The 26,223-nt window shown below is 32.7% G+C and overlaps 5 protein-coding genes across 5 annotated transcripts; 2 read left to right on the top strand and 3 right to left on the bottom strand.

Moving 5' to 3' along the window:
* Window positions 1-4,797: 4,797 nt before the first annotated feature.
* Window positions 4,798-6,350, bottom strand: mRpL4 (mitochondrial ribosomal protein L4). The gene is made up of 3 exons (XM_072521542.1): window positions 5,890-6,350; window positions 5,483-5,750; window positions 4,798-5,075 (listed from the first exon to the last, which is right to left on the bottom strand). Exons 1-3 carry the CDS (start codon window positions 6,239-6,241, stop codon window positions 4,856-4,858), a joined length of 840 nt encoding a protein of 279 aa, XP_072377643.1. The 5' UTR covers window positions 6,242-6,350; the 3' UTR covers window positions 4,798-4,855.
* Window positions 6,351-6,734: 384 nt separating this feature from the next.
* On the top strand, window positions 6,735-10,741 carry noi (splicing factor 3a subunit 3 noi). The gene is made up of 3 exons (XM_072523996.1): window positions 6,735-7,470; window positions 8,083-8,426; window positions 10,150-10,741. The coding sequence occupies exons 1-3, from the start codon at window positions 6,832-6,834 to the stop codon at window positions 10,667-10,669; spliced, it is 1,503 nt and encodes a 500-aa protein (XP_072380097.1). The 5' UTR covers window positions 6,735-6,831; the 3' UTR covers window positions 10,670-10,741.
* A 2,833-nt stretch (window positions 10,742-13,574) lies between these two features.
* On the bottom strand, window positions 13,575-14,280 carry Srp19 (signal recognition particle 19). The gene is made up of 2 exons (XM_072521541.1): window positions 14,074-14,280; window positions 13,575-14,017 (listed from the first exon to the last, which is right to left on the bottom strand). The coding sequence occupies exons 1-2, from the start codon at window positions 14,160-14,162 to the stop codon at window positions 13,627-13,629; spliced, it is 480 nt and encodes a 159-aa protein (XP_072377642.1). The 5' UTR covers window positions 14,163-14,280; the 3' UTR covers window positions 13,575-13,626.
* Window positions 14,281-15,885: 1,605 nt separating this feature from the next.
* Window positions 15,886-16,508, top strand: mRpS18C (mitochondrial ribosomal protein S18C). The gene is made up of 2 exons (XM_072521540.1): window positions 15,886-16,031; window positions 16,080-16,508. Exons 1-2 carry the CDS (start codon window positions 15,989-15,991, stop codon window positions 16,421-16,423), a joined length of 387 nt encoding a protein of 128 aa, XP_072377641.1. The 5' UTR covers window positions 15,886-15,988; the 3' UTR covers window positions 16,424-16,508.
* Window positions 16,509-21,005: 4,497 nt separating this feature from the next.
* Window positions 21,006-24,043, bottom strand: LOC140433988 (uncharacterized). Its single transcript, XM_072521957.1, has 2 exons — window positions 23,170-24,043; window positions 21,006-22,099 (listed from the first exon to the last, which is right to left on the bottom strand). The coding sequence occupies exons 1-2, from the start codon at window positions 23,288-23,290 to the stop codon at window positions 21,006-21,008; spliced, it is 1,215 nt and encodes a 404-aa protein (XP_072378058.1). The 5' UTR covers window positions 23,291-24,043.
* Window positions 24,044-26,223: the final 2,180 nt, after the last annotated feature.

Genomic DNA, 26,223 nt, shown 5'->3' with positions numbered 1-26,223 from the left:
GGGAGTTTTTATCAGTTATTCTATCAGGCACGGTCCCCTGCGAATAGGGGATACTCTCTGGGTATTTTTAACATTGATACCCAAAGGGTAGCAAGGTTACCTGCCGTGGAACAAAAACTGACACCTGGCAGTAAGTATAAAACGCACGCCCATGAAATTGGAGATTAATAATTTATGTTTAGGGTCGCTGCCTGGACGTGACAGCATGCGGGACGTCGGTGGCAAGTTGTTGAGGAGGCGGGCCCCTGTCATACAATCAGCTACAGCCCACCAAGAAGAAGAACCACAAATGAGCCAAACAACAAAAGCTCCAGTCGCTGAAGGTACTGCGTTGGAACATCAGCCAGCGCTCACTCAAGCGGGACGACCGAGGCAGCGCATGGAATGGACTGTGCCTATAAATGAAAACATTTTGCGTTTCTATTACAAGGTGTCGAACCTCGGTCGAGAAACGATCGGCTATCGACAACATCTGTATGCCGAATTTTGCAGGGAGTACCCAGAGATTCAAGTCTCTGAACAGCGAATAGCAGATCAATGCCGGGTAATTATAAGAAATAATCGTATCCCCGAGACTAGACGCGATACCATCAGAAGTGAAGTCGAACGGGAGATTCATAACCAAGAGCTAGTTGAGGATCAAGTCCATAATGAAATCCTTACTGAGCAGATTCCTGAGCCTCTCATACAAGAAACTCAACCTGTTAATACGCAGCAGGACAACAACGAGTTGCACGATAGCCTGGTAAGAGAAATGGCACGTGTCGTACAAGAGTTTAATGGGACAAACCCACTTAGCAGACCACCGCTACCAAAAATAAACTCTTCTAAACTAGGTGTGCTGTTACAATTTACGAACACTGAAGTCCTACCCAATTATATCATGGAAGCTCATACATTAGAATATTTGCATTATGCTGATTTACTGTACAGCAACAGCAATTCCTAATAATATGGGCATTAAGATAAGATCAGAGAACACGACGGGGTACTAATATCGAAAGGATAGATAACAGAGTTGCACCTTGGGAAAAACAGCTGCTAATTAAAATTGAATCATTACGTAGGGACATTGGTCAAATCACGGAATATGTTCGAGGAACAACAAGTAGAAAAGTAATCAGAAGAACTGAAGAAATAATGCTAATCATCGCAAGACACTCACAATATAATCCAGAAAACAATACAGCCCAACAGTGCCTGGATACATTAAAACAAAAACTCTCCGTTTATTCGGGCCGACTAAGGAGATACAAAATATCACTAACAAACGGAAATAAGACCATACGCTTTTTGAGAATGCCGAGAAGGCGTTATATCGGAAACTTAATTCTACTGTAGAAAGTGCCAATAAATTGTACCCAAACCAAGAAGAAATTCATGAGTTTTGGCGAAATCAACTTTCCACACCAGCCTCTCTTAACACCAATGCTGATTGAATCGAAGATACGACGCACAACTGCCAACACTATGTTACTGCTCCCTAAGAACCCTTCACTACTCAAGAAGTTTAAAATATTATCAGAGTTTCATAACTGGAAATCTCCTGCACCAGATGGCGTTCAAAACTTCTGGCATAAGAAGTTCTAGGGTACTCTTCTTCTTTTTATATAGACATGACTCTAGACTAGTAAGATGTTCTCTTGCCGCCTTTACCTAACTCTATTTGTTGTCATTCGGCTTATATGATCGTTCCATTCTACTCTTCTATTTCTTACCCAGTTCTTGATGTTCTCTACCTTGCATCTACGTCGTATATATGTACTTCTAGCTCTGTCACATAGTGTCTTACCATAAATTTTTCTAAATGTTTTCATCTCTGCTGTTTCTAACAACCTTTTTGTCCTCTCTGTGTCAGGTCTTGTTTCTGCCGCGTATATCATCAACTCAGATCAAATTAGAGAGTATGCTTGAAAATGATAACATCAAGCTATATTGGAACTGCACTGTGCTCACAGACCAAACAGTAACACACAATAGACCAGATCTCGTACTAGTCAATAAACTAATGAGACAAACAACACTAATTGATATGGTGATACCTAACAACAATAATATGTGTGTTAAATACAACAAAAACGGGTGTGGCAGTCCAGTGGGACTGCCGGTAGAAGTTATACTTCTGTACACGCGTTCGCCGTTACAAATTTATATGGGAGTCAATCTGCACAATCATTACATATTTAATGCTATAGGTAATAGAGAGCAGAAAGAGAAAAAGAATGAGGTATATGGTGCATCGTTTGCTGTATATAAACATTTGACCTGTAATAGGAGTATAGTAAATAAAGGATTGTATCAATATTTTAATGAAAATATATATTTTTATTTTCATATATGTATAAAAGTAGTTGAATGCAAAAAAATTTTTTTACACATACTCTGCAGTAAAATTCATTGTTTATTTTGTTATTAATATAAAAATTACAATACAATACACTGCAACATAATTCAATATAATAATACAATACAAATTAAAATGCAATATTCATAAGTATTTAAAACTGCCAATATACATAACTTACTTTACGAAGTTAAAAATAAAAAACCAACAACTCGGATTATGTTGTAAATTTTCATTTTATTTTAAAATTTAGCATTTTTGCGTATATTACATATATTTAATAACATTAACGTGAAGTTTTTAAATATTTCAAAAATAAAAAAGGAAATTTATATTGGGATTCGAACTCACGTACACCAGCGTATGAACCAAACACGTAAAAGATTTGCCAATTAGACATAACTACTAACGGATTTCAAAATTGACAGTTGTCTGTTATACAGTGATTATATTGAAATACAAAAGCCTAAAATAATTATGAACATTTAATAAATAATACAAAACATATCACATAAATAATAATATTAATATATATTATATTATTTATAATATTCAATATATATACAAAAGGAACATTTTTATTCTCGAGAGAGGAAGAGAGAGAAAATATATCTTATGTCTCTCTCTTACTCATTATCTTACATATGTAATGGTTTCACAGATTCACTCCCGTGCAAATTTCCAACGCCGACCGTGCGTATAGAAGTATAACTTCAAAAAGACTGCCAAGTACACAGATCTGAAAATACAAATAAGGACACAATAATGGAGAATGAATAGTACCCAGACGACACCTATTATTCTTTTTACTACTGGAGTCATTCTGGAAAACCTAGAAACCATAAAAAAGCTGGGTCTGAATGAGCATATCTATAATACCATGCAAAAAGCTGTACTATTCTTGACATCCAGATGTGTACGAAAATTTTTAGGCGATACTCCAGCATACCAAGTCACCTAGGGCTCCATAACATGGAAAGAGCCCCACCAGAGCTACCGTAGGTATTTGGATTATTTGTCATCAAGTGCCACCAATCACGCACTTCGATGTTCATCGCCCTTCCTTTTGGAACATATAATTAAATTTAATTGGTTGAGAAATGAAAAAGTTTCATATAAAAGTTAATTTATCTTTAAATATGGGACATTTTCGGATCTCAAGTGAGTGTGTGTCAGTACATGGTTTTACCCGTGTAGGGTAGCTCCCTAGAGCACTTTGCTCGAAGGGCTCTGAATCTTTCTAAGACTCTGAAGCTGAGTTTTTTTCTTCTTAGAAAGAATGTGTTTTATTTCCACCTCTAATAAAACCATAATGGCATTGTCTCTTCAAGATAATGCCACAATAAGAGCGTACCGGCCAACTACGCAATATTACACCATATTGCGCAATAGTTGGACAAATTAATAAACATGGAATTTTGCACCAAGTTGCTAACACTTTTTCATACGTTTATTAATTACACCGGAGACGACATGGCGCCCCACGTTGGGCGCCATGTCGTATCGGAACTTGTAACTATGTGGAATTTATATAGTTACTAGTTGTTATCCAACATTGCACAATGTTACGCAACATTGCGCAATGTTAGTCCGAACGCTCTTTGTTTGGATCTGGTCTTGAAAAAGACGAGATCTGTTGTTTACTCTTGTAGGGGTGAAGAAATAAAACAACAATATTTGCTAAAAAAAAGTCAGCCACAGAGTCTTTAGAAAATACGCAGAGCCCTTAGAGCAAAGTGCTCTAGGAGCGCCCGTGAAGGGCTAGGGAACTACTGACTCGAGATCCGAAATGTCCCATATTTAAAGGTGTTTTAACTTTTATATGAGATTTTTGGATCTCTCGTCCAATCAAATTTAATAAAAGTTCCAGAAGGAAGGGCGATGCGCATCAGGGTGCGTATATATTGCACCAGGATGACACATTTATGTTTTTAAATAACATACTTATATGGTGTTAATATTATGAGTAAAAGTAAACTAAATGTAAGATCTAATACTAATCATGTCGGGATAGTATCATGAGGTTTTTTTCCTAGTTTTTCCTCATGATTTACTATGGAATCACTAACAGGAGAATATCACTGTCACTGTCATTTTTTTTGACAGGTTTTCTTAAGTTAAAGTGGATAACAGACAAACAATTCCAGTACACCACTCCTTCAGGATTTGTTCCTTATTCCAAGTTCTTGCTATTATTAATTTTATGTGTCTGATTAGTAAGACTATCACACCACATTTAATAAGTTCTGCAGGTATACCGTCTCTTGCTATTCACAGTATAAAAGAAGCAAAATAAAATATTTTTTATAAAAAATGGTGATTTCGTATACAAATTGCAGGATTAGACAAACTATTTGTCATAACTTGATTTCGGTCTCCAAGTAGGAGACAAAGACCTAAGATGGCCTGATTAGAAAGAAAAGTTTATAAAGGAAATTAAGGATAAAAATTGATAATACCATCAGTTATATTTTTTATTTATTCTATAATCTTAAAAAAAAATAAACAACTTTACTTTTGATCCAATTTATATTTCGACATCACTGCTCTAGTATCATTTTTGTGTAAATGTTCCAGAAGTTTGTTTTCTAAGTGATCTACAGCAGCCCTTGTCAAAACTAAGGTATCATGTTTCATCATGGAGTAAACATTTAGACCATATGAAGGCATTAGATTAAAATGTTTCACTTCATCAGTTGCTACTGTAATATTCCTAGGCATAACATCTTCCCTATTAAAATAATATAAGATAAATGATAAAATTTTGCATATTAGACAGATATCTGAAGAGATAAAAATGTTCTCTTATAAAGATATTTAAAAAACATAAATAAGGCACTGACAAATAATACATATATTATGATCCAACATATTTAAATTACTGTGTACTTAACCACTAATTTGTATATTGTAAATTTTGTAACATTTAATGGGATTGTCCCACAAATTAAATAAATAAATAAATGAAAATTAAATTAGATGTCCTCTCAAATAGTGAGGCTTAAATCTTTTTTAGTTTATTATGATTTATATTTAATATAATTTAACTGCTTTCTTTGACAACTTTTCATAGTAATTACAATACAGTAATTTGGTTAGATTAGTATTTATGAATAAACGTTAGATAATTTCACTTACACATCTACAAACAAAACAGATGGACCCCAAAAGCGGCTTTTTACCAGTTCTTCTATATAACTTTGTTCATCAGTTGGCAGATCTAGAGTATCCACAACATGCAAGTCATCTTGGGCAAATTTTACTGAAAGTGCACTAGTCAACCCCAGCAAACGGGTATAGAATGGAATCATGTAAAAATGAGGGGTTGGAGACTTTGGTCCATGAACAACTCCTCCGCCCCTAAAAAGTGGACTTCTAATTGAACCATGTCTAGCACGACCCAATCCTGGATAAAGTTAAAAGAATTAGATTATCAACAACAACTAAACACCATTATTGTTAGTCTTTATAATATAGTCTATTAAATAGTATTCTACCAGCGAAATATTACAAACAAAATAATATATACAAGTTACAATTCTTACCCTTCTGCGGCCACGGTTTTCGACCTCCACCTCGCACTTCAAATCTTGACTTTGTATGAGCAAAACTTACATATCTATATAAAGTTTGCCATCTAACATTTTGATGTATAATATCTATTCTTGGGTTAGTCGCAAAAACATCAGGATGCAGCTCAAGAATACCCAATTTTCTTTCGTCTATAGTATCTAAACTTTCCAACCAAACTTGTCGAGGTTCTTGATATTTTGGAGGAAAGGCAAGTGTGCGAGGTTCGATATTTATTCTATTTTCTGTTGAAGATAGTGTAGCTACAGAATATTTTCTAACTGAGCAAGCACAATTACGAATCTTGGATGTTATATTTGTTAACATTTTACATCTATTGTTAATACCTAAATTATAAAACCTAAATAATTTAATCTTTAATATCGACAACTAAAATTAAAAATTTTGTTTTATGGTTATGGACTATGGTTTTTGATATACCTACTTCTTTTTTAAATGAGTGTAATCATTACGAAATTGGCATACACCACAGCCACAGAATAATAAAAGCAATCCACAGCAATGATTTTTTACATAAACAATATTATACAAACTAACTAGACAATGAAAAAGTGATAACGAGAATAAGTAACAAATATTTTAGGAATATGAAATGAAAGATAGAAAATTTACACAGGAATTTAAAGAAATTGACTTTGTATTGTTACAATTTTGTGCTCTTTAGTTCTGAAAAATTTTGAAAACTTCTAAAAATTGTGTAACAAGTTCTACACAGATCACATATTTCACATAAATTTCAGAATCCATGGCAAGATAAACACAATACAAAAAAGAAGATTGATGAACTGTTCATTGTTCAATAGGTTAAGTTGAAGTTTGTACAGTTTGTACGTTTGTAGTTTATATTCCTCTGCTGTTACACTTTATTTTAATAATAAAGGTAAATTAATACAAAAATGGAAACAATTTTGGAACAACAGCGTCGTTACCATGAAGAAAAAGAACGTTTAATTGATGCCATGGTAAAAGAAATGCTTCACAAAAAGACTACTTTTAGAGAAGCTATAAACTCAGACCACCGACAAAAGTACCTACTGGATAGATATATGGCTTCAACAGAGAGGCTAATAGATCTTTATGACGATAGGGACGGACAACGTAAGGCTGAAGTAGCTGCACTTACGGGCCCCAACGAGTTTCAAGAATTCTATAGTAGATTAAAATTAATCAAAGACTTTTATAGAAGGCATCCAAACGAAATTAGTGTTCCTATGTCAGTGGAATTTGACGAATTTGCCAAAGCCAGGGAAAATCCTAACGAAGATATGGCTAACTTTGTAGAATTTACTGATGAGGAGGGTTATGGGAAGTATTTGGATTTACATGAATGTTATGAAAAGTATATAAACTTAAAAGGCATAGAAAAGGTAGATTACATTACCTACTTGGGTATGTTTGACCAACTATATGATATTCCAAAAGAAAGAAAAAGCGGTGAATATAAAAAATATTTGTTATGCCTAATTGAATATTTGACTTGGTTTGTACAGCGTATAAAGCCTCTAAAGGATTTAGACATTGATCTACAAGAACAAGTATGTAAATATATATCTCTATTTCTTAAGGATTATTGGCAGTTTTTTCCATATTTATGTATATTATTGAATGCTAAATCATATTGAAATTCAATTAACAGTAATGAAAATTTACAATAAAATCAAGATCAATTTAGTTTCAGAATTTGGGTATCGTTAGTTTAGGATGGGTTAGACTGACCAAATAATCTTTCAGAATTACCATTATTACTGCTATTTATAGTTAAATTATCATTTCAAAACTGTAGGCATTAAATTCAAGAACTTATTGTTACCTTGTAGCATTATTTAGGTTTTTAATTTAAATATTTTTGGGAAAATATATATTTTTTGATCAGAGAAAAAATGATTCATTAATTATTAGGTTAATTATGTAGTTAATATTATGTGTAGGGTTCTCTGGACAATAGTTTGTCACTAAGATTTTAGCAAACCTTGTATACGAATTTGACGTCTGACAAGAAGTATTCAATAACTCCTAATCATTTTAAACAATATAGTACACATTTCACAATCATAGTAAAGTATTCACATTTCTGAGAATGTACTGCTTACAGTTTTGAAACTATACTGTAGTAATTAAAACAAGTCATGTATTATACTGTGATATAGGTGGAGCAGGTTCTGGCAATTTGGGATACTGGAAGTGTCCCAGGGTGGCCAAAAGAAACAGGATCTGCACTAACCAATGTTGGGGCCCACTTGGATCTCTCAGCATTTTCAAGTTGGGAAGAATTGGCATCGTTAGGTTTAGACAGACTGAAATCTGCCTTGATGGCGTTAGGATTAAAATGTGGAGGTACTTTGGAAGAAAGAGCTCAAAGATTATTCTCAACAAAAGGAAAAGGTTTTTTGGATCCTTCACTTATGACAAAAAATAATAAAGGCAAAGCCAACAAAGAAAAGGAATTATTGAGGCAAAGAGAACTTGCAACATTAGAAGCCCAAGTGTACAGGTATTTTTTGTTTATTTAGTTTATTATTACTTTCTTGTTATTTGACAACTCATTAAACTTATGATATCTGATATGAATTAATACGAAATTTTGGTAACAACTGTTTGGAGGATGCTTTGTTAAGTCTTGTCCTGAAGTACTTCTTTTATAATTTGAAATTTGTATTGTAGAATCGGATAATTCCATAGGTGTGGCCACAGCAGGTGACGTGGAAGCCACACTAACTTTCAAACCCACATTTAAAAATTATATTAATAAGGTAGATAAATCAAAACGTGTCAATGACAGTATTAAACCTGGATTGATGGGGACTGCATTTATTTCTAGTGGATTTTCATCATGGAATAAAACTACAGAACGATTTAAAATGCATCAAAATACAACTTGCCATGAATTTAGCACAGAATCTTTGAAGGGTTATAACATATGAATAAGTCTGTAGATCTTCAAATCCAAAAGAAAAAAGAGGATGGACTGACAGCCAAAGAGAAGCACTGACAAAAAATTTAGATTATATGAAGAAAATAATTGATATAATTATAGTTTTAGTAAAAGGTGAAAAACCTCTTTGTGGTCATTATGAAACAGAAGAAAGCAATAAAAAAGGATTGTTTCTTGAAATTGTATATCTTCTTAAAAATATGACCTTACATTAAAGCATACTTGGAATTGGTCCCAAAAAACTGCACTTAGTATCAACATTCGAAATAAAATTTTTACATTCTGACAAAAATCTAACAGATATTCTGAAGAAAGTGACAGTACAGCCCCTTTCTATGATTGTAGACAAGACTTCTGATATCACTCACTACAAGCAGATTCCTATTGTTTTTGGATATATCAGTAAATGTAGTCTGTTTCCAGTTGAAAGCTGTTGAAGCTGTATGCTTTGACTAAGCTTCAGAAATATTAGGAAACTTTACTGGTGTACAGAAAAGATGTAAAAAGAAAAATATTAAAATTAGCCGCTTGTGCTAATCATATTGAAAATCCAAAGATTTTTAATTTTTTTGGTATAACACCTTGAAGGCAGTCCAAAAAGACACGATTTGGGAACAGATTGTGAAGGTCATAAATAATAAGTTAAAAACTTTAAAATCTTTATCTAAAACACTTTGGTCTTGTCGTTCTGAGGCAGGGGCTGTGGTCAAAGATCAGCTTGTACCAACTATAGAAGCCATTGAAGAGACAGTTGATGACACCACTGATGCAAAAGCTAGAGCTAACGGTAAAGGGATACTACATCAAATAAAATCCTTTGTTTTTATTATGTGTTTGCTCTAAATATAGATAAAGCTAATGCCATACTATTCAGCGACAAATGATTTTGTAATGTGTTATAATAAATTTTTAATGTCACTAAATTTTGTATGTAAGAATGTATTTTTTATATGTAACTGTGACTACCCATATTTTTCTTAAAATCCCTCATTAATTTAATATAAAATCATGCGTAACTTGTTTCAAAAGTTTACTGTACTTACAAATATATTTTGGATTTAGAAAATTATGTCTAAAAAATTCTACTGTTTTTATATGTGAAAATATCATTGTTGGAAATTAAAAAAGTATATAGGGGGTGGGGGCAATTTTCAGCTTCAGTATTGGAACCCATACTAAAAAAACCTGGCCACACCTATGGTTAATCCTCTAACTTTTACAAGAATGTTTCCAATCTAAATGGATATTACGATTTCTAATATTATTTTAAATATTTTTATAGATTAGCAGAGTGGGTCTCACCACAGAGAGCTGCAACCAAAGAAAATGTGCAAAGGAAACAAGCTCGTACCGATGGAGAAAGAGATGACAGCGAAAATGAAGAAAGTGATGATGATAGTCCTGACGAAGCGGACGATGATGTTCCTTATAACCCAAAGAATCTTCCTTTGGGATGGGATGGAAAACCTATACCATACTGGCTGTATAAACTACACGGTTTAAACATCAGCTATAATTGTGAGATATGTGGAAATTACGTTTATAAGGGCCCAAAAGCATTCCAAAGACATTTTGCAGAATGGAGACACGCTCACGGAATGAGATGTCTTGGTATTCCTAACACTGCACATTTTGCAAATGTTACACAGATTGAAGATGCACTGGCACTGTGGGAAAAGTTGAAAGTTCAAAAACAAAGTGAACGTTGGCAACCTGAAACTGAGGAAGAGTATGAAGATTCTCAAGGCAATGTGGTGAATAGAAAGACTTACGAGGATCTTAAGAGACAAGGGTTATTATAGATTATGATAGTTGTAAAAATTATGTATTGTATCAAAATAAACCTTTTCATATAATAAAACAAATCATTTTGTGATGTTTGTGTTGATGAAGTATATTTTAGAAAAAACTATTCTTCTTCGCACTTAACAAATGCTTTACACAGAGTAAACAGTTAATTTATTCTTGAAGAGACTATTTACAAGAATTTAATTCATTCCTTTCATATTAAGAGGCGTGTTTTAAAAGCAAATTCAGTTTTGAAATTGCGGTTGGCGTCGCCACGCATTGGCACTAGGCCCGATGAAACTTGAATGACATAAAAAGTAATCATAGCCCTTTATACTGTTAGTGCAGTTTGAGAGTGTCGGGATTATAGCAGGGTAGTCTATGGGTGCATGGCAGGGTGCTATCTCTTGGAGTTGAGCGACACATCATCTATTATAGAATAAAACTTTTCTTTGGTTTTTGGCTTCGTATTGTAATTTATTCTCAAGATATTTAATAAATACTAAGAGGTGGCAATGAAAAGTTTTAGGCTATACCATTCCCTCTTTTTTATAGAAATGGGGAATAACCTGTTCTTTCGGGTTAAGTGTACAGGGCCACTAAACATGATTTTCTCATTTATAATCACGTCTTATCTGTTGTTTGTTTTTTTTAGTCTATCTGAGCCAGAATGAAAGCAGAACTTTCTATGATAAATTGGGAGAGGGATATGAGATAATTTTAATACACGTGTAAGTCAACACAAAAGATATAAAGCGATGTATAGTGTAGCGTTTCAAATTTTTTTAACTACGAAATATTTATATGTTAAAAATTTCTAAAGACGCCCCCGTCGGTGGAATATTTTCGTTTTTCTGTTTGCAAATGAATTTTAAAACGATCAATATATTACGGCATTTTAAGTTGAGATTCTAAATATCAAGTTTTGGTATTCAGTTGTTTTTGTCATTTGTTTACATTCGAGTCCCCTAATATAATATTGCAAGTTAGGTAATACAATTTTTCTAATACGTAATAATACTGGAAATATTTCAACGTTTTTTTTGTCGGTTCGTTGCTAAGAATGAGGTCAAGAAGGGTAGATTGTTTGTTTAGGTTCATAAACCACAAAAACTAGCTGTGAGACGTAAAGGGAAATTTATTTTGCGTTGAATTTTGTAAAATCTAACAGGGAGTCAAGCAAGAGATGTCAGAGTAGAAAGATGTTTGGGTAATTAGGAATCGCGAGTCGATTCAATTTTTTTGTGTTATGTCTGATAAGGTGATAATACTCTTTGCATAATGGCAGTTTAGAACAGAGTAATCATCATAAGATTTGTGCAGTACACCGGCACTGAAGAAATTTTGTAAAATGTTTATATAGGATGTCCCCGTCGTCAGCTTGCTTCCTCCACAGAACCTAATTCTACATCTCTTGATTGATTGTTCGTCCCTGAGTATGGAAATGGTTGCTTTGTCCCATGGATGTTTAACAAGTTTTAAAGTTAAGTGCGAAATAAGTGAAATTAAGGTAACAATTAACATTTTAATTTTTCCAAATTGAATAGACATTATTTTTGATAAACAATAATTGCTTTCATTAAAATTTAAAAGGATTTGTTATATTTAATAAATTGTAAATTTTATGGTTTAACTTAGCTGTCATTTTAATTGTTTTTTTTTTAAATTTAATATTAACATATGACAGCTAGCTTTATTTGTTTTGTTTGTTTTAAAAAAAGTTTAATCTCTGTGCGGTAACATTTGCAGGTTTTTGTAGTATCTCCACCCCCCTTTGTAAACGGACAGATGTAAGTTTTTTTTATTCTGTATTTGGTAACTATTTATATAGTATATTTTTGGTGCAATCTGTATTTTTGTAACTGTTTGTTAGAGACACAAATAAATGTTTAATTTATTGCTCCAACCATTTTGTTTATTTTATTTTAGAAAATCTCCTAACCTTTGTATGTATTTTTGATTTTAGTGAAGAAGAAATTTTCTTTCTTTTTCCGGCAGGAAGTTTTCTTCGAAGCGGCGTCCAAATTAAAATAGCTAGAGGTAACCTTGTCTGCCATATCTTATTTCATTTTGTCCAGGAGATTTATGTAAGTACCCTTTCATTTTTTTTGTAGCTGCCCCAATCCGACCCCTTGTCTTTTACTTACCCACGACCCCAGCTCTCCAGCAACCCCCTGAGTGCCGTTCGCATACGTAACGATTGTTTTGCTTGCCCTATCTTCGCCCTCATAGTTTCTGTCCCCAATTTTCTACCCCCATAATCTTCCCTATGGTAGGCAAAATATTATCGTTACAATGGGGACTTTCTTCTTTTTGTGTAGACAACTCTCTTTTTCAATGTGCCTCCAGTACAGTTTCAAAATAACATTGGAAGGATCGAGAAATATAGTAGATAATATATGAATTGAAGAATATCTTGAAATCTCATGAATTGAGAAATCACTATAATTGTTCTGCCATTTAAGAACCGGGAAACAAAACACCATCGTTCGTGATATAATAATATTTACCTTTAAATATATCAATTATAAGTTAAGTTTTCATGGTATTTTCACTAATTTGATATCTCGCAAATAAATGTGAATTAACATTATAAATAACAGTTCCTTTGAAATACGTATGCATTATACCAGCAATTATTATTTTACTGACATTTTACTTTTTCGATAAAAGTTTCCGTTAAGTTAGCTATAAATGAAACATTAAATTTGCGTTTGCGTTATTGCCATGTCCTTATTATGTATATGTTTTATGCCTCAAATATGGTTTGAAACAGAACATTTTTATTATCAAAATTAGATTTAGAAATTATGCCTTGGACCTTAAATGATGAAAGAAAATATATTTTTTTCATTGCATAAACTTGAATCCATAAATTTGGCCATTTTTCATGAAAATTGTGGAATAATTCAACACAAGTAGGATTATATTTTATTACAAATTAACAATTATATATTTTTTCAAATATTTATTATCTCCGTCCTTTTCCTTTCCCCTTGCCTTTAGTACCAGTAGATGCTTGCTGAGGAGCCTCGCCTGAGCTTTTATTTTGCCTGCTTTTCAGTTTGGGAATCATGTCTCCTAAATGATACATAATGCTTTCTCTGGTAGGGAAACCGTCATTACACAAACTACCATCGTCATTTTTTAACTGTATTCTTATTCTACCACGATATAACATTTCTTTACTTCTCTCCCTACTGTACAATTTGTTTTCAACACCCACTTTCAAACCAGCCGCCACCAGAACATCACGAATTTCCTGATGAGTAGGATTTTCCACGCATCTTTCTTTGGCTATTTTTCTCCCTTGTGCCAATGTTTTTTTGTTGTTAATGTAAGCAGGATAAATACATATCCACCTAAAACATATGTGTTGCAATTTTTAGGTTATACTTAAAATATTAATAGTATTTACCTTTCGCGATCGCTATGCTTTTTATCGGGGCTCCATTGTAATCCAGGACCTCCTGGATAACCATGTACCATACCACTCGAAGACTGCATCTTAAATTTTCATTTAATTTTACGGTTTCAGGAAATATGACAGGACAAATATATTTTGTTGTTTTGTGATTGTCAGTGTAGAGTTGTAGGCATGGAGCTGGTACAGTGGTACCAAAGAATATAGACGCTTAAACTTGACGTGACTTGACCCATATGTCAAAAATCTCCACAGTAAATACCACAACTAGTAGTGTAAGTAAAATATGACAAGTGGGGAGAGTGAATTGCATGGGCCCAGACGTTTATAATGGCGACGGCGCTACTAGTCACGTTAGGTGAAGGTATGACCACAGTATAGACAACAATACTGTGATATGACCAATATGACAGCAAGAAACGTATGACGATGTACTTAAATTTACAATAACTTATTTCCAAAGAATTTTGAGTTTCCACCGAAAAAAGTGTGTTAATGGCAACATTGCTAAAAGCGAAGAAGATACAATGTACAATCACAGAACAATACCCAAATGGTACACTCTGTGTATCGTGCAAATGGTATAGTACTCAGATCGAAAAAATCAATAGAATATTTTTTGTGGATGGGTGAAAGTTAGTTGTTAAAAGTTGGACGAAGTTAGCTGTTAAACATTCTGAGAGTTAGGAGTTTATTTTACAAACACCATGTAAGAACAGCATTAATTATACCAAACTTTTGTTAGTAAATACAAACTCAATACTATTTTGTACATTTTGCTTCTGTATGTAGTTAAATTACCTTTAAATCTTAACCAATATGAAACTTTTATTTGTATACTACTTGCCTTATTTTACAGACAAAAAGTCATACATTCTTAATTTTATTAATATTTCATTATTATAGACTTTCATGGGCTTTCATTTATTCTACTTCTGAGCAATAGTTGCACACTAATACTAATTTGTGATTGTGTTGATCCTGAAGAGCAAGATCGCAGAAATGTTTCTGCGATCATCGAACCATCTGTCAATCAATCAAGACGATCAAGGACCATCTGTAGATAATAAAGTTTACAATTTATTATCTACAGATGGTCCTTTGAGTAACAGTATTTTAGAAAGTACGTACTAATGAACATACAGGCATTTATATGTGTTTATCAATAGGAAGATATCCAACACGATGGGAAGATTAAATGAAGATTGGTGAAAAAATCCCTACATGAAGTTGTACATCTGGTACAGGATCGCAGCCAATTGAGTATGGATACAGCAAGCTAACAATATTTTGAGTGCGCCCACCCTCACCCTGACAAAAGGACTTTAAGGAACGAGGAGGAGGAGAATATTTTTTGACTATACTTTACCAAAGAAAATTATACAAATAAACAAGTGTTAGGATCTGTGTTTTATTTTGTTGTTTCGGGACCTTGGTTTGTTAATGTAATGGAAAACAGAATGGGCCATAAAATAATAAATAAAAGCTTTATTGTATCAAAATATATACTCTGTCTGATATTATGTTATACATTTATATATAAGAATGCGTAAGTGTATACTATATTTTTTGGCATAGAATAAGTTTTTATTTCTTATTTTCCGTTATTAGCATACTTTTTGAGTTTGGCCGCCTAAAATTCAGAACCTGTTTTAAACGTCACCAAATGAGATTAGTTTCGGCCCGTCCGCATTTGGCGTTAGAAATTCTCTCCTAAATCTTTCTATAGGACTTACCTTACTAGAGGGCTATGTACTTTAAAAATGTCCAAAAAATCAAAGTAGTGGTGAAATTGAAAGGGACAGATCAAAAAACAAGAAGACGTGTAGTCCGTGTAGAAAGAAAGTAAACATAACCTAGTTTACTTTTGTATTTTTTAGTTAAATAAAAATAACGTTTCGAGTTAAAAATGAACGTATTTCGACGTTTCTCGTCACATATATTAAAAAATAGTAAGTTGTTGATTTACTTCTGAACGTTTAGTAAAATTATTTTTGCAGGATATGGTTTTGTTCGATCTAGCAGCACCAACGTCGATGCCCCTGATTTCGAAATGGAAAATCCATATGAGAAAGAAAAAGTTCAGTGTATTTTATGTAAACATAAAATAGAACCGGATTACAAAAACGTTAGGTTACTTTCACAATTTCAATCTCCATACACAGGACGTATTTATGGCAGACACATTACTGGTTTGTGCAAACGGCAACAACAAAAAGTTGAAAAGGAAATAGTGAAAGCACAGTTTGCGGGTCTAATGGCTTATTACCTAAAAGAACCTGTGTTTTTACAAGACCCTGAATTATTTGATGTAGAGAAGCCTATAAGACCTCATCGATTTTAGATTTATTTCTTGAAATGTAGATTTAGTATGTAAATTACTGTACCTAGTTTTGTTAATATTTATCTTAAATATATCTTGATATTCATTTGCATAGTTTTTTTTTTGGTAAGGATAAAAACAATGCGAACAAGCAGTGGCATTTTTGCTATAAACAAGTCCTCACAGACACTTGGTCTAACGACTAGTAACCCCAGTGGAGTCCTATGTTGCCTTGCCATGTGATCAATTTCTTTTATAACTTAAACATCATAGGTTTTAAATATAAAAGTTAATCTAACTACATTTAAAGCGTTTTTACCCACATATTAAGTGGCTTCAAACATGTAAATCCAGATAGCACTGATTGATGGAATAGCTCTTATGAAAATGTTCTGCGATGTATCCCAATAGGGTTTTTATATTAATATACCTTCTATAAAGGAATTTTTTAAATAAAATTTTTTGTGATACATGGTATACAGCCAACTACAGGGATTTAGTTTCCTTGTGGGTTTCTAAAAGTAATTATGTTTTCATAATTAACCTTATTTCACATGCATATGTGGCTATAGGTCTAATAAGTTTTGCAAATTCTATTTTTTTTCCTTTTGCTATTCTTGCCTTTATTTCCTGTTCCGCACATACCTTTTCGTCCATTTTTACACCCACATAAGTAAATTCTGAAACCCTTTTGGACATGATGTATTTTCTCCCACTTCCAATATCTTCCTGTTTTATGTTTCTCCCATTATAATGTATTTTGTCTTTTTTTTCCTTAATTATTATAAGCCCTTATATATAATAAGTTGTTTTTTATAATTATTCTTTTAAGGTATCACATTTAACAGAGTTGTTGATAGTGGACCTCCATGTTAATCCTTCTTCTTCTTTACGTGCCACCATCTCCGCTACGGAGGTTAGCAATCATCATGATGGCTATTCTGATCTTAGATGCTGCCGCTCTGGATAGTTCGATTGATGTGCATTCGTATCATTCCCTCAACCATGAGATACTTCTCCTTCCTACACTTCTCTTGCCCTGGATTTTTCCTTGTATAATTAATTGAAGTATGTTGTATCTTTGATTACGCATAACATACCCCAGGTATTGCAGCTTTCGTGTCTTGATGGTTTGCAATATTTAAATGTTACATGCTTCTGTTGGTTTGTCTGTTTCTTAATTATATGCCCGCTATTGATCTTAATACTTTCATTTCGATATTATTGATTTGTTGTTTCGTCTTTCTTGTACGGGTCCTTGTCTCCGCTGCATATGTTAGGATTGGTCTTACTGTTGTCTTATACACTTTCATTTTGCTTTCCGTGGTCAGATATTTGTTTCTCCATATGGTTTCTCGGAGGCAACCACTTACTCTTGCCGCTTTTGATGCTTGCCTTGTTGCCTCTGTTCTTATATCCCTTCACTAGTGATCTCTACTCCTAGGTAATTGAATTTTATTACTTGTTCTATAATTTTGCCGTCTATTTCTAGTTTGCATCTACGCGGCTCTTTACTGATCACTATAGGTACATTTAGTTTTTTCTACTGATATTCTCATAACGGAGTAATCGTTTGTGTGATTAATTATTGTGCCAAGATAATTTTAGCTTTCAACTTGTTCCAAAGTTTTACCGTTAATTTCGTCAGGCTTTCATCACTATTCTGGGTTTTTGATATCCTCATAAATTTAGTTTTCTTGATGTTTATTGATAATCCATATTCTTCTCCATACTCAACTATCTTGTTCATTAACTTTTGGAGGTGGTCTGCTATTATGATAGTATCGTCCGCATATCTAATATTCTTAATTGATGTTCCATTGACCTCTATTCCTGCTGTTTCTCCCTCAAGAGCTCTTTTTATAATTCCTTCAGAGTTTGCATTGAATAGTACTGGTAACAATACACACCCCTGTCGCACTCCTCTTTTAATTTTGAACTCTTCTAATGTGTGTTCAGTAATGCGTATGTGTGCCTGCTATTTATAATATAGATTTGTTATAATTCGAAGGTCATTGTATTGTAATTGTTTTGCTTTGAGGACGTCCATTAGCTCTTTGTGACGGACTTTATCGAAAGCCTTGTTGTAATCGAAACAGACGTACATAGCTTGGTTCACATCCAAGCATCTCTGGATTAGTACGTTGAATGCAAAAAGACTTTCACGGGTATATACGCCTCTACGTAATTCAAATTGAATTTCTACAATAGCCATATTAAGTATTTGGTAAATGCGTTTATGGATGATCTTTATAAAAACATTTGGAGTGTGTGAGATATCAGGCTTATGGTGCGGTGGTCGGTACATTCTCTAGTATTTTCTTTTTTGGGAGACAAATAAATGTTAAGGTCAACCATTCATTGGGTATGTCACCCGACTGATAAATTTCATTAAAGAGCTTTAAGAGGACATCCATGTACTCATTTTCTATTATTTTAAGGATATCAATAGGCAGTTGATCTGGCCCCGGGCTTTTTCCGGTTCTGGTGTTCTTTAGTTCATACAATATTTCTTCCTTTGTAATTTCTATACTTGTTCCTCAGTCCTCGAAAGATATGTCTTGTAGGTTTCCTCTTTCGTCGTTGAAGAGCTCTTCCGTATATTCTTTCCATCGTTTTAGCTTTTCGTCAGTCGTTATCATAGTATTTCCATTTTTATCTAAAAAAGTTGTGTTGTGGTTTCTTTTTTGCAGCCCTGCCATTTCTTTAACCTTTTTATGTAGGTTATATAGGTCGTATTTGTTCTGAAGATCTTCTATCTCTTTTTTTTACATTTTTCCTCATAGTAAGTTTGCATCTTGCTGCAACTCTGCATCCTGTTGTTAATCCACGTCAGTTAAATAAAGGATTATGTAAGATTTCACCAATTCTTGTAAGGTTGTCCATTGATCTGTCGTCTCCACTAAAAAGGTTTAAGCAGGTGCCCTATGATTTCTTTTGTCCATTACTACAATGCAACCACAATTACAGAATATGTACACCCAGTGAGATATAATTTACATCCCATAGCAACTTGCTGCCAAAAGAGCAAATGCTTACTTTCGGGTTTAATTTGCAATAACTTTTCAGTTTATAAACATTTTTTAATTTAGAAAATCTCATTTTCAAGAAATTCATCTATTGAATATTTTTATCTAGAATTCATAATTTTTTCACAATATTGAAATGAATGAATAAAGTAGCTTTTTTGCTTAAACGTTAATAAAAACTATGACGCTGTAAAAATTTCGATACCAACGAGCTGACATAACTTTTCTATTGACTTCCCCCAGATATTCTATTCCAGTTAAAAAACAGCACTCAGAAATTTTTCGAATTTTCAAGTGATTTTTCGGGTTCGTTTCTTGGGGTAATAAACTAAAACCAACTTATTAACTTAATTTAATCATTTATTTCTTTGAATAAAAAAACTTTATATAATTTTTGTTTATTTAATTTTTAGCTATATGCCTGACTTATGCCTCGCAGTTTATATAAAAAATGTCAATGTCCAAGGAAATATAAAAGTGCACACTCAAAATCCCTTCCCCTCCCGGTTCCTAGACTATAGTGAAATACATATTCCACTAATACTAGAATGCTAATAAAAAGCAGCTTTGTGACAAGCTGATGGGAAGTTTACTTTTTCTGTGCTGTCAGTCACAATAATACATTTATTTATTTATTATTTATTAACAGATACCACCCAATTACATATAAAACATTGATACAAATGATAGAATAAACCAAAAAATATAAAAGCAATAAATAAAAAACATGCTACAGACAACAAACAGAAAGATAGTAAATTACAAATTGAAAAAATTACAATAGGCGCTTTAGACTCTGTTTACAATAATTCTCCAAATAGGAGAAGTAATGGATCAAGGTAATAAATCAAGGTCTATTTTATTACCATTTAGAATCATTTTGTTCTTTGGAGAATGTTTACTAAAATAAAACTTTTCCGAGAAATAAGATGCCTTTAAAATTAAGAAGTGAGTATGACATAGGTTACTAGCAATGGCAGAAGATGCAAAAGCTATTAATGAAGTAGATTGGGAACTGCAATAATTAAGAAACGAGCAAAAAGAATTTAAGGTTTCAGTCAAGTTTTGCATTCTCCAGTGTGCAATCTCATATTAAATACTTGAGAAACCTGCTTAAACCAAATTTTTTTTCACTGTACACCCTAAATGTATTTTCAAAATATTTTGTAAGAAAACAACTTAAAACAAATTCCACATGTCTAAGGTTTTTCTTTAGTATGCAGTTTGAAATTAGTTTTCTGAGAAAATTGCTTAAACAAATTTCAAACTAGTAAGGTTTTTCAAACGAAGAAGTGCTGCATAGAATAGGCAAGGAAAGAGAACTTTTTAACACAGTAAAAGTTAGAAAAACATCATACCTAGGCCACATACTGAGAAATAATAAGTACCAATATGCCCAACTTATAGTGAAAGGAAAAATCGAGGGAAAGAGAGGCCTAGGAAGGAAAAGACTATCGTGGCTCAGAAACATCCGACAATGGACAGGGCTAAATTTTGAACAGCTAATAAGAACAGCTGAAGATAGAAAAGATTTTAAAATTGTAGTAGCCAACCTCCATTGAGGAGAGGGCACTTTAAGAAGAAGAAGAAGAAGAAGGTTTTTCTCCAGTATGTGTTCTCAAATGAGTTTTCAAATTACTTTTATGAGAAAACTGCTTTAAACAAATTTCACACTTGTAAGGCTTTTCTCCAGTGTGTGTTCTCAAGTGTATTTTCAAATTTCTTGCTGACCTTAACTGCTTAAAACAAATTTCACATGTGTAAAGTTTTTCCCCAGTGTGCATTCTAGAATGTATTTTCAAATGATTTGATTGATTAAACTGCTTAAAACAAATCTCACACTTATAAGGTTTTTCTCCAGTGTGCACTGTTAAATGAATTTTCATACTAGTTGCAAAAGCAAACTGTTTAAAACAAATCTCACACTTGTAAGGCTTTTCTCCAGTGTGCGTTCTCAAGTGTATTTTCAAATTTCTTGCGGAACTTGACTGCTTAAAACAAATTTCACATGTGTAAGGTTTTTCCCCAGTGTGCACTCTAGAATGTGTTTTCAAATGATTTGGTTGACTAAACTGCTTAAAACAAATCTCACACTTGTAACGTTTTTCTCCAGTGTGCACTGTTAAATGAATTTTCATACTACTTGCAAAAGTAAACTGCTTAAAACAAATGTCACATTTGTAAGGTTTTACCCCAGTGTGTACTCTCAAATGTGTTTTCAAATAAGTTTTAGTAACAAACTGCTTCAAACAAGTTTCACACTTGTAAGGTTTTTCTCCAGTGTGTACCATCATATGCGTTTTTAAACTACTTGCTACACCAAACTGCTTCAAACAAATTTCACACTCATATGATTTTTCCCCAGTGTGCACTTTCGAATGTATTTTCAAAGTACTTAGTCTACTAAACCACTTAAAACAAATTTCACACTTATAACACTTGTAAGGTTTTTTTCCAGTATGTATTTCCAAATGTCTTTTTAAATTACCTGCTTTACTAAACCACTTAAAGCAAATTTCACACTTGCAAGGTCTTTGTCTAGTCACATCTTTTATATTTTTATTTAATGTTCTTTCTTCAGCATGTCGACTCATATAATTTCCTTCATAAGATGAGCATTCAAACAGTGTCTCTTTACTTTCTATTTTGTTTTCATCTTGGAGATAACCTAAAATGCAAACCAGCTATAATATAAACATTTGAGTATAAGGCAAAATTAATATGTATAAAAACAAAGAAATGCAATAATCAAATAGAACCCTAATAAAATTTAAGACACCAGTTTCTGTCTTCTATACATGTAATACTCAGTCCTGTTGTCTTTTAATGTAGCCCTAAAATCATTCAATACAAGCATATCAACAACAAAAGAACCAATAACATTGTGGTGTAGTATAAAGACAGTCACAAAGTGTTGCACAAAGAGGTTCCACAATGACTGTGAAACATAATATATATGAATATGAGTCACATTTTTAAAACAGAATTAGAAGTACAACCTACTTCTAGATTTGTGAACTGTAGCACAATTCTCATTAAAATATGAAATAATGTACTCATAAAACACCTTGAATGACCTTGCAGTACTGTTCTATACAAAGTATTATAAAAGAGCAGAATATGTAAGAGCTCCAACATTACAGAATAGTTCTTTTAAAATTTTCCATAAAAATATAACAATAGTTAAAGCTATCTTATACTTATATAGGGATAGGAATTCAGAAAATAAACATAAATAAATATGTAAAGGTACATAAAATATTACAACTCCTTATAACAATACATCAACTATTTATAAGCTGTTAAAAACTGACATTTTGTGGTGAAACCAGGAAAAAGGAAAGGAATTTTAAAAAAATAATATTGTAACAAAATGTGGACAAGGTATAAATACTGTAAATTAGATTAATTTGTCTTTTTCGGTGGTTCATCTTTCTTTTGTTAACAAAATATCCTTTAACTTAGTTTTTAATTTGTAATTGTTAGTTTAATTTGTAACTTGGTTTTTAATTTGTAATATAATTCTTATATGACCTTAAATTGTATTTAAGGTCAAAATTATATTAGCTGATAAAACAAACAGTTACTACTATTTATACTACTTCTAACTAGGGCTTACAGGAATTATCCTTACTAACCGTTTTCAGTTTACTTCAAATGGGTTAAGGTTATTTCCAAGTTGTTTTATTTCAGTATTTATGGAAGATTTCTTTAAGTCTAAATAATCATAATATGTACCTTGTGTATTGGATTCCTTCTTAATTTCACATTTAAAGTCTCCCAGAAGAACAGCATCCAAGACATTATCCTGTATTTCTACTTTACATGTTTCGTCGCTAATTTCTTGTTTTATTTCCATTTTATTACAACTAGACCTACCGTAAAATGTCCGGTGATGGTTCGGTGCCTTTTTGCACTCTATTCTATTTATTTGACTTTATTTATTCAGAGTTGCCAGATTGGGGTATTTTCCCCCATTTTTGGGGTAATTTCAAAGGGTCTGGGGGAATTTTTATAAGCTAAAATGGATGGGGGATTTTTTGGGGGAAAAATTGTGGCAGATTTAGGGAATCATCATTAATTAAATTTGCGAATGTAGATAGAACTCACTAGAAAAGACTATTTCCTTAATTTCCTACATAAATAAATAATATACATATCTGATTTTTTTAGTAGATACCTTTAAGGCATCCAAAAAAATGTACTTATCTAAATTTTTTACAAAAATATAGTCTTTTGTGAAAATATGTAAGTTGCAGAAATATGTACTTCCATATATCGGCTGTGGATTAAAATTACGTTGGATGCAGAATATAGCCAAAACGGAAGGCTAAGAAATTTGGGAATTATTGAGTTAATAAAAGAACAAATGGGATTCAGATTCAGAGCCTAGTCGTCCCAATTCTACGCATAATCAATGGCGTCCGATTTTCTAATTTTGTTTTTTAAATTTAATTTTCATTTTTAAATACAACTGACATCACTGGTGACATCAGTTTTTATAAATCGTGAAGTAATAAAATTGTTCTCATTTTTTTAGTATGAAAAATTATTCTAATTCATTGTTTTAGTATAAATAGTATAAAAAATTATAGTACAGTCTGTTCTAGTCTACAGTCTTTTCAAATTTATAAAAATTGTAATTATGCGACAAAATTTTAAGTTTGGGGGATTTGAGCTTAAATTTGGGGGAATTTCAGTTTCTAAGTGGGGGATTTAGAAAATCGCATCTGGCAACATTTATTGACATAAACATAAAGTGACAACGAGCCATCGAGCAAAAAGACAAGTCTTTTTGCTCGATGCAACGAGCACACTCCCACAGTTTAATGGACCACCGGAGGAGTGTGACGACACAGCTGTCATATTGTTATTATTATTATTACTTTCCTTTCCATTCCAAACAAAAGTTTAAATGACCAATCTCTAGACTTTTTAATTTCTATAAAGTTAACATTTTGCTTCCTCTGCTGCTCTTTCTTTTAAGTAGGTATAATGTTTTTTACGACAATACCATCATAATTCAGTGTTCTATTTCTATGAAATATAGTTTAAAAGTTTAAATTAAAGACATTCTAACCTTACTAATTTTGTTGACGGCAGCTCGGAAAAGAGATGCAGAGGATCCGTTAAACCAATCCAATCTCACAGGTTTCTAAGCCATGACGTTCTTCTTCGACCTGGCCCTCTTCTTCCGTCTACCTTGCCTTGTATTATTAAATGGAGTTTATTATATCTCTCTGGGTGGCGCATAACATGGCCAAAATATTCAAGTTTGCGATTTTTAACTGTTTTGACGACTTCCGTAACTTTTCCCATCCGATGCAAAACAGCTTCATTACGAACTCTATCCACCCAACTTATTCGTAGGATTCTCCGATACACCCAGATTTCAAAGGCTTCCAGTTTCTTGAGAAGTGTATCCGTCAAAGTCCAACCTTCGACACCATACAAAAGAGTAGAGAACACATAACATCGCTCGCTATCGGACACATAGCAATCGCTCGGTGGAATTTTTGCCAAATCTGGCTACCCTAACTTAGTTTAGCCTGCAGACCAATGCAGTTGCTCAGGGTGTGGCACGTGGAGCCATACGTGAGAGTTAGTTGTCTTATGAGGACCAGACCAGTTATCAAGAACGTCTCCCGTCTATGATGTTTGATGTGGTCGTTCCGATAAAAGGTGCTACCTCTATAACACAACTCTAATCCTGTTGTTAATCCATGTTAGTTAAATAAAGGATCATGTAAGTTTTCACCAATTCTTGTATGGTTGTCCATTGATCTGTCGCCTCCACTAAAAAGGTTTAAGCAGGTGCCCTATGATTTCTTTTGTCCACTACTACAATGCAAACACAATGACAGAATATGTACAACCAGTGGGATATAATTTACATCCCATAGCAACTTGCTTGCTTTCGGAATTTGCAATATTTTTTTTGTTTATAAACATTTTTTAATTTAGAAAATCTCATGTTAAATAGCAAGTATTTTCAAGAAAGTCGTATGTTGAAATATTTAAATGAATGAAAAAAGTCGCTTTTTTGCTTAAACGTTAATAAAAAACTATGACGCTGTAAAAATTTCGAGACCAACGAGATGAGATGCCTTTTCTATTGACTTCCCCCAGATATTCTATTCCAGTTAAAAAATAGCGCTCAGAAATTTTTGGAATTTTCAAGTGATTTTTCGGGTTTGTTTCCTGGGTTAATACACTATACCTAACTTATAAACTTAATTTAATCATTTATTTCTTTGAATAAAAAAAAACTTTATATATTAATTTTTAGCTATATCCCTGACTTATGCCTCGCAGTTTACGTAAAAAAATGTCTATTTCTGAGGGAATATAAAAGTTCAAACTCAAACCCCCTTCCCCTCCCGGTTCCTAGACTATATTGAAATACATATTCCACTAATACTAGAATCCTAATAAAAAGCAGCTGTTTGACAAGCTGGTAGGAAGTTAACTTTTTCTGTGCTGCCACAGTCACAATAATACATTCATTTATTTATTATTTATTAACAAATACCACTCAATTACATATAAAATATTGATACAAATGATACGATAAACCAAAAAATATACAATCAATAAATAAAAAACATGCTACATGTAACAAACAGAAAGATAGTAAATTACAAATTAAAAAAATTACAATAGGTTTTTTTAGACTCTGTTTACAAACATTTTCCAAATAGAAGAAGTAATGGATCAAGGTAATAAATCAAGGTCTATTTTATTACCATTTAGAATCATTTTGTCATTTGAAGAATGTTTACTGAAATAAAA

The sequence above is a fragment of the Diabrotica undecimpunctata genome, chromosome 2 (genome assembly GCF_040954645.1).
Source record: "Diabrotica undecimpunctata isolate CICGRU chromosome 2, icDiaUnde3, whole genome shotgun sequence".
Lineage (NCBI taxonomy): Eukaryota > Metazoa > Arthropoda > Insecta > Coleoptera > Chrysomelidae > Diabrotica > Diabrotica undecimpunctata.
The sequence above is the reverse complement of the archived record's forward strand: the minus strand, read 5'-3'. Positions and strand labels throughout refer to the sequence as shown.

Bases quoted from the DNA above. Each gene is read 5' to 3' on its own strand.
- Srp19 (XM_072521541.1), bottom strand. From the start codon at position 14,162: ATGCAGTCTTCGAGTGGTATGGTACATGGTTATCCAGGAGGTCCTGGA. The intron at 14,018-14,073 runs GTAAATACTATT...CATATGTTTTAG, and splicing joins AAGCATAGCGATCGCGAAAG to GTGGATATGTATTTATCCTG.
- LOC140433988 (XM_072521957.1), bottom strand. From the start codon at position 23,290: ATGGAAATAAAACAAGAAATTAGCGACGAAACATGTAAAGTAGAAATA. The intron at 22,100-23,169 runs GTACATATTATG...TTTGCATTTTAG, and splicing joins GAAGGAATCCAATACACAAG to GTTATCTCCAAGATGAAAAC.
- noi (XM_072523996.1), top strand. From the start codon at position 6,832: ATGGAAACAATTTTGGAACAACAGCGTCGTTACCATGAAGAAAAAGAA. The intron at 7,471-8,082 runs GTATGTAAATAT...ACTGTGATATAG, and splicing joins ACATTGATCTACAAGAACAA to GTGGAGCAGGTTCTGGCAAT. The intron at 8,427-10,149 runs GTATTTTTTGTT...ATATTTTTATAG, and splicing joins TTAGAAGCCCAAGTGTACAG to ATTAGCAGAGTGGGTCTCAC.
- mRpL4 (XM_072521542.1), bottom strand. From the start codon at position 6,241: ATGTTAACAAATATAACATCCAAGATTCGTAATTGTGCTTGCTCAGTT. The intron at 5,751-5,889 runs GTAAGAATTGTA...AACTTTATCCAG, and splicing joins AAAACCGTGGCCGCAGAAGG to GATTGGGTCGTGCTAGACAT. The intron at 5,076-5,482 runs GTAAGTGAAATT...TTATTTTAATAG, and splicing joins TCTGTTTTGTTTGTAGATGT to GGAAGATGTTATGCCTAGGA.
- mRpS18C (XM_072521540.1), top strand. From the start codon at position 15,989: ATGAACGTATTTCGACGTTTCTCGTCACATATATTAAAAAATA. The intron at 16,032-16,079 runs GTAAGTTGTTGA...TTATTTTTGCAG, and splicing joins GTCACATATATTAAAAAATA to GATATGGTTTTGTTCGATCT.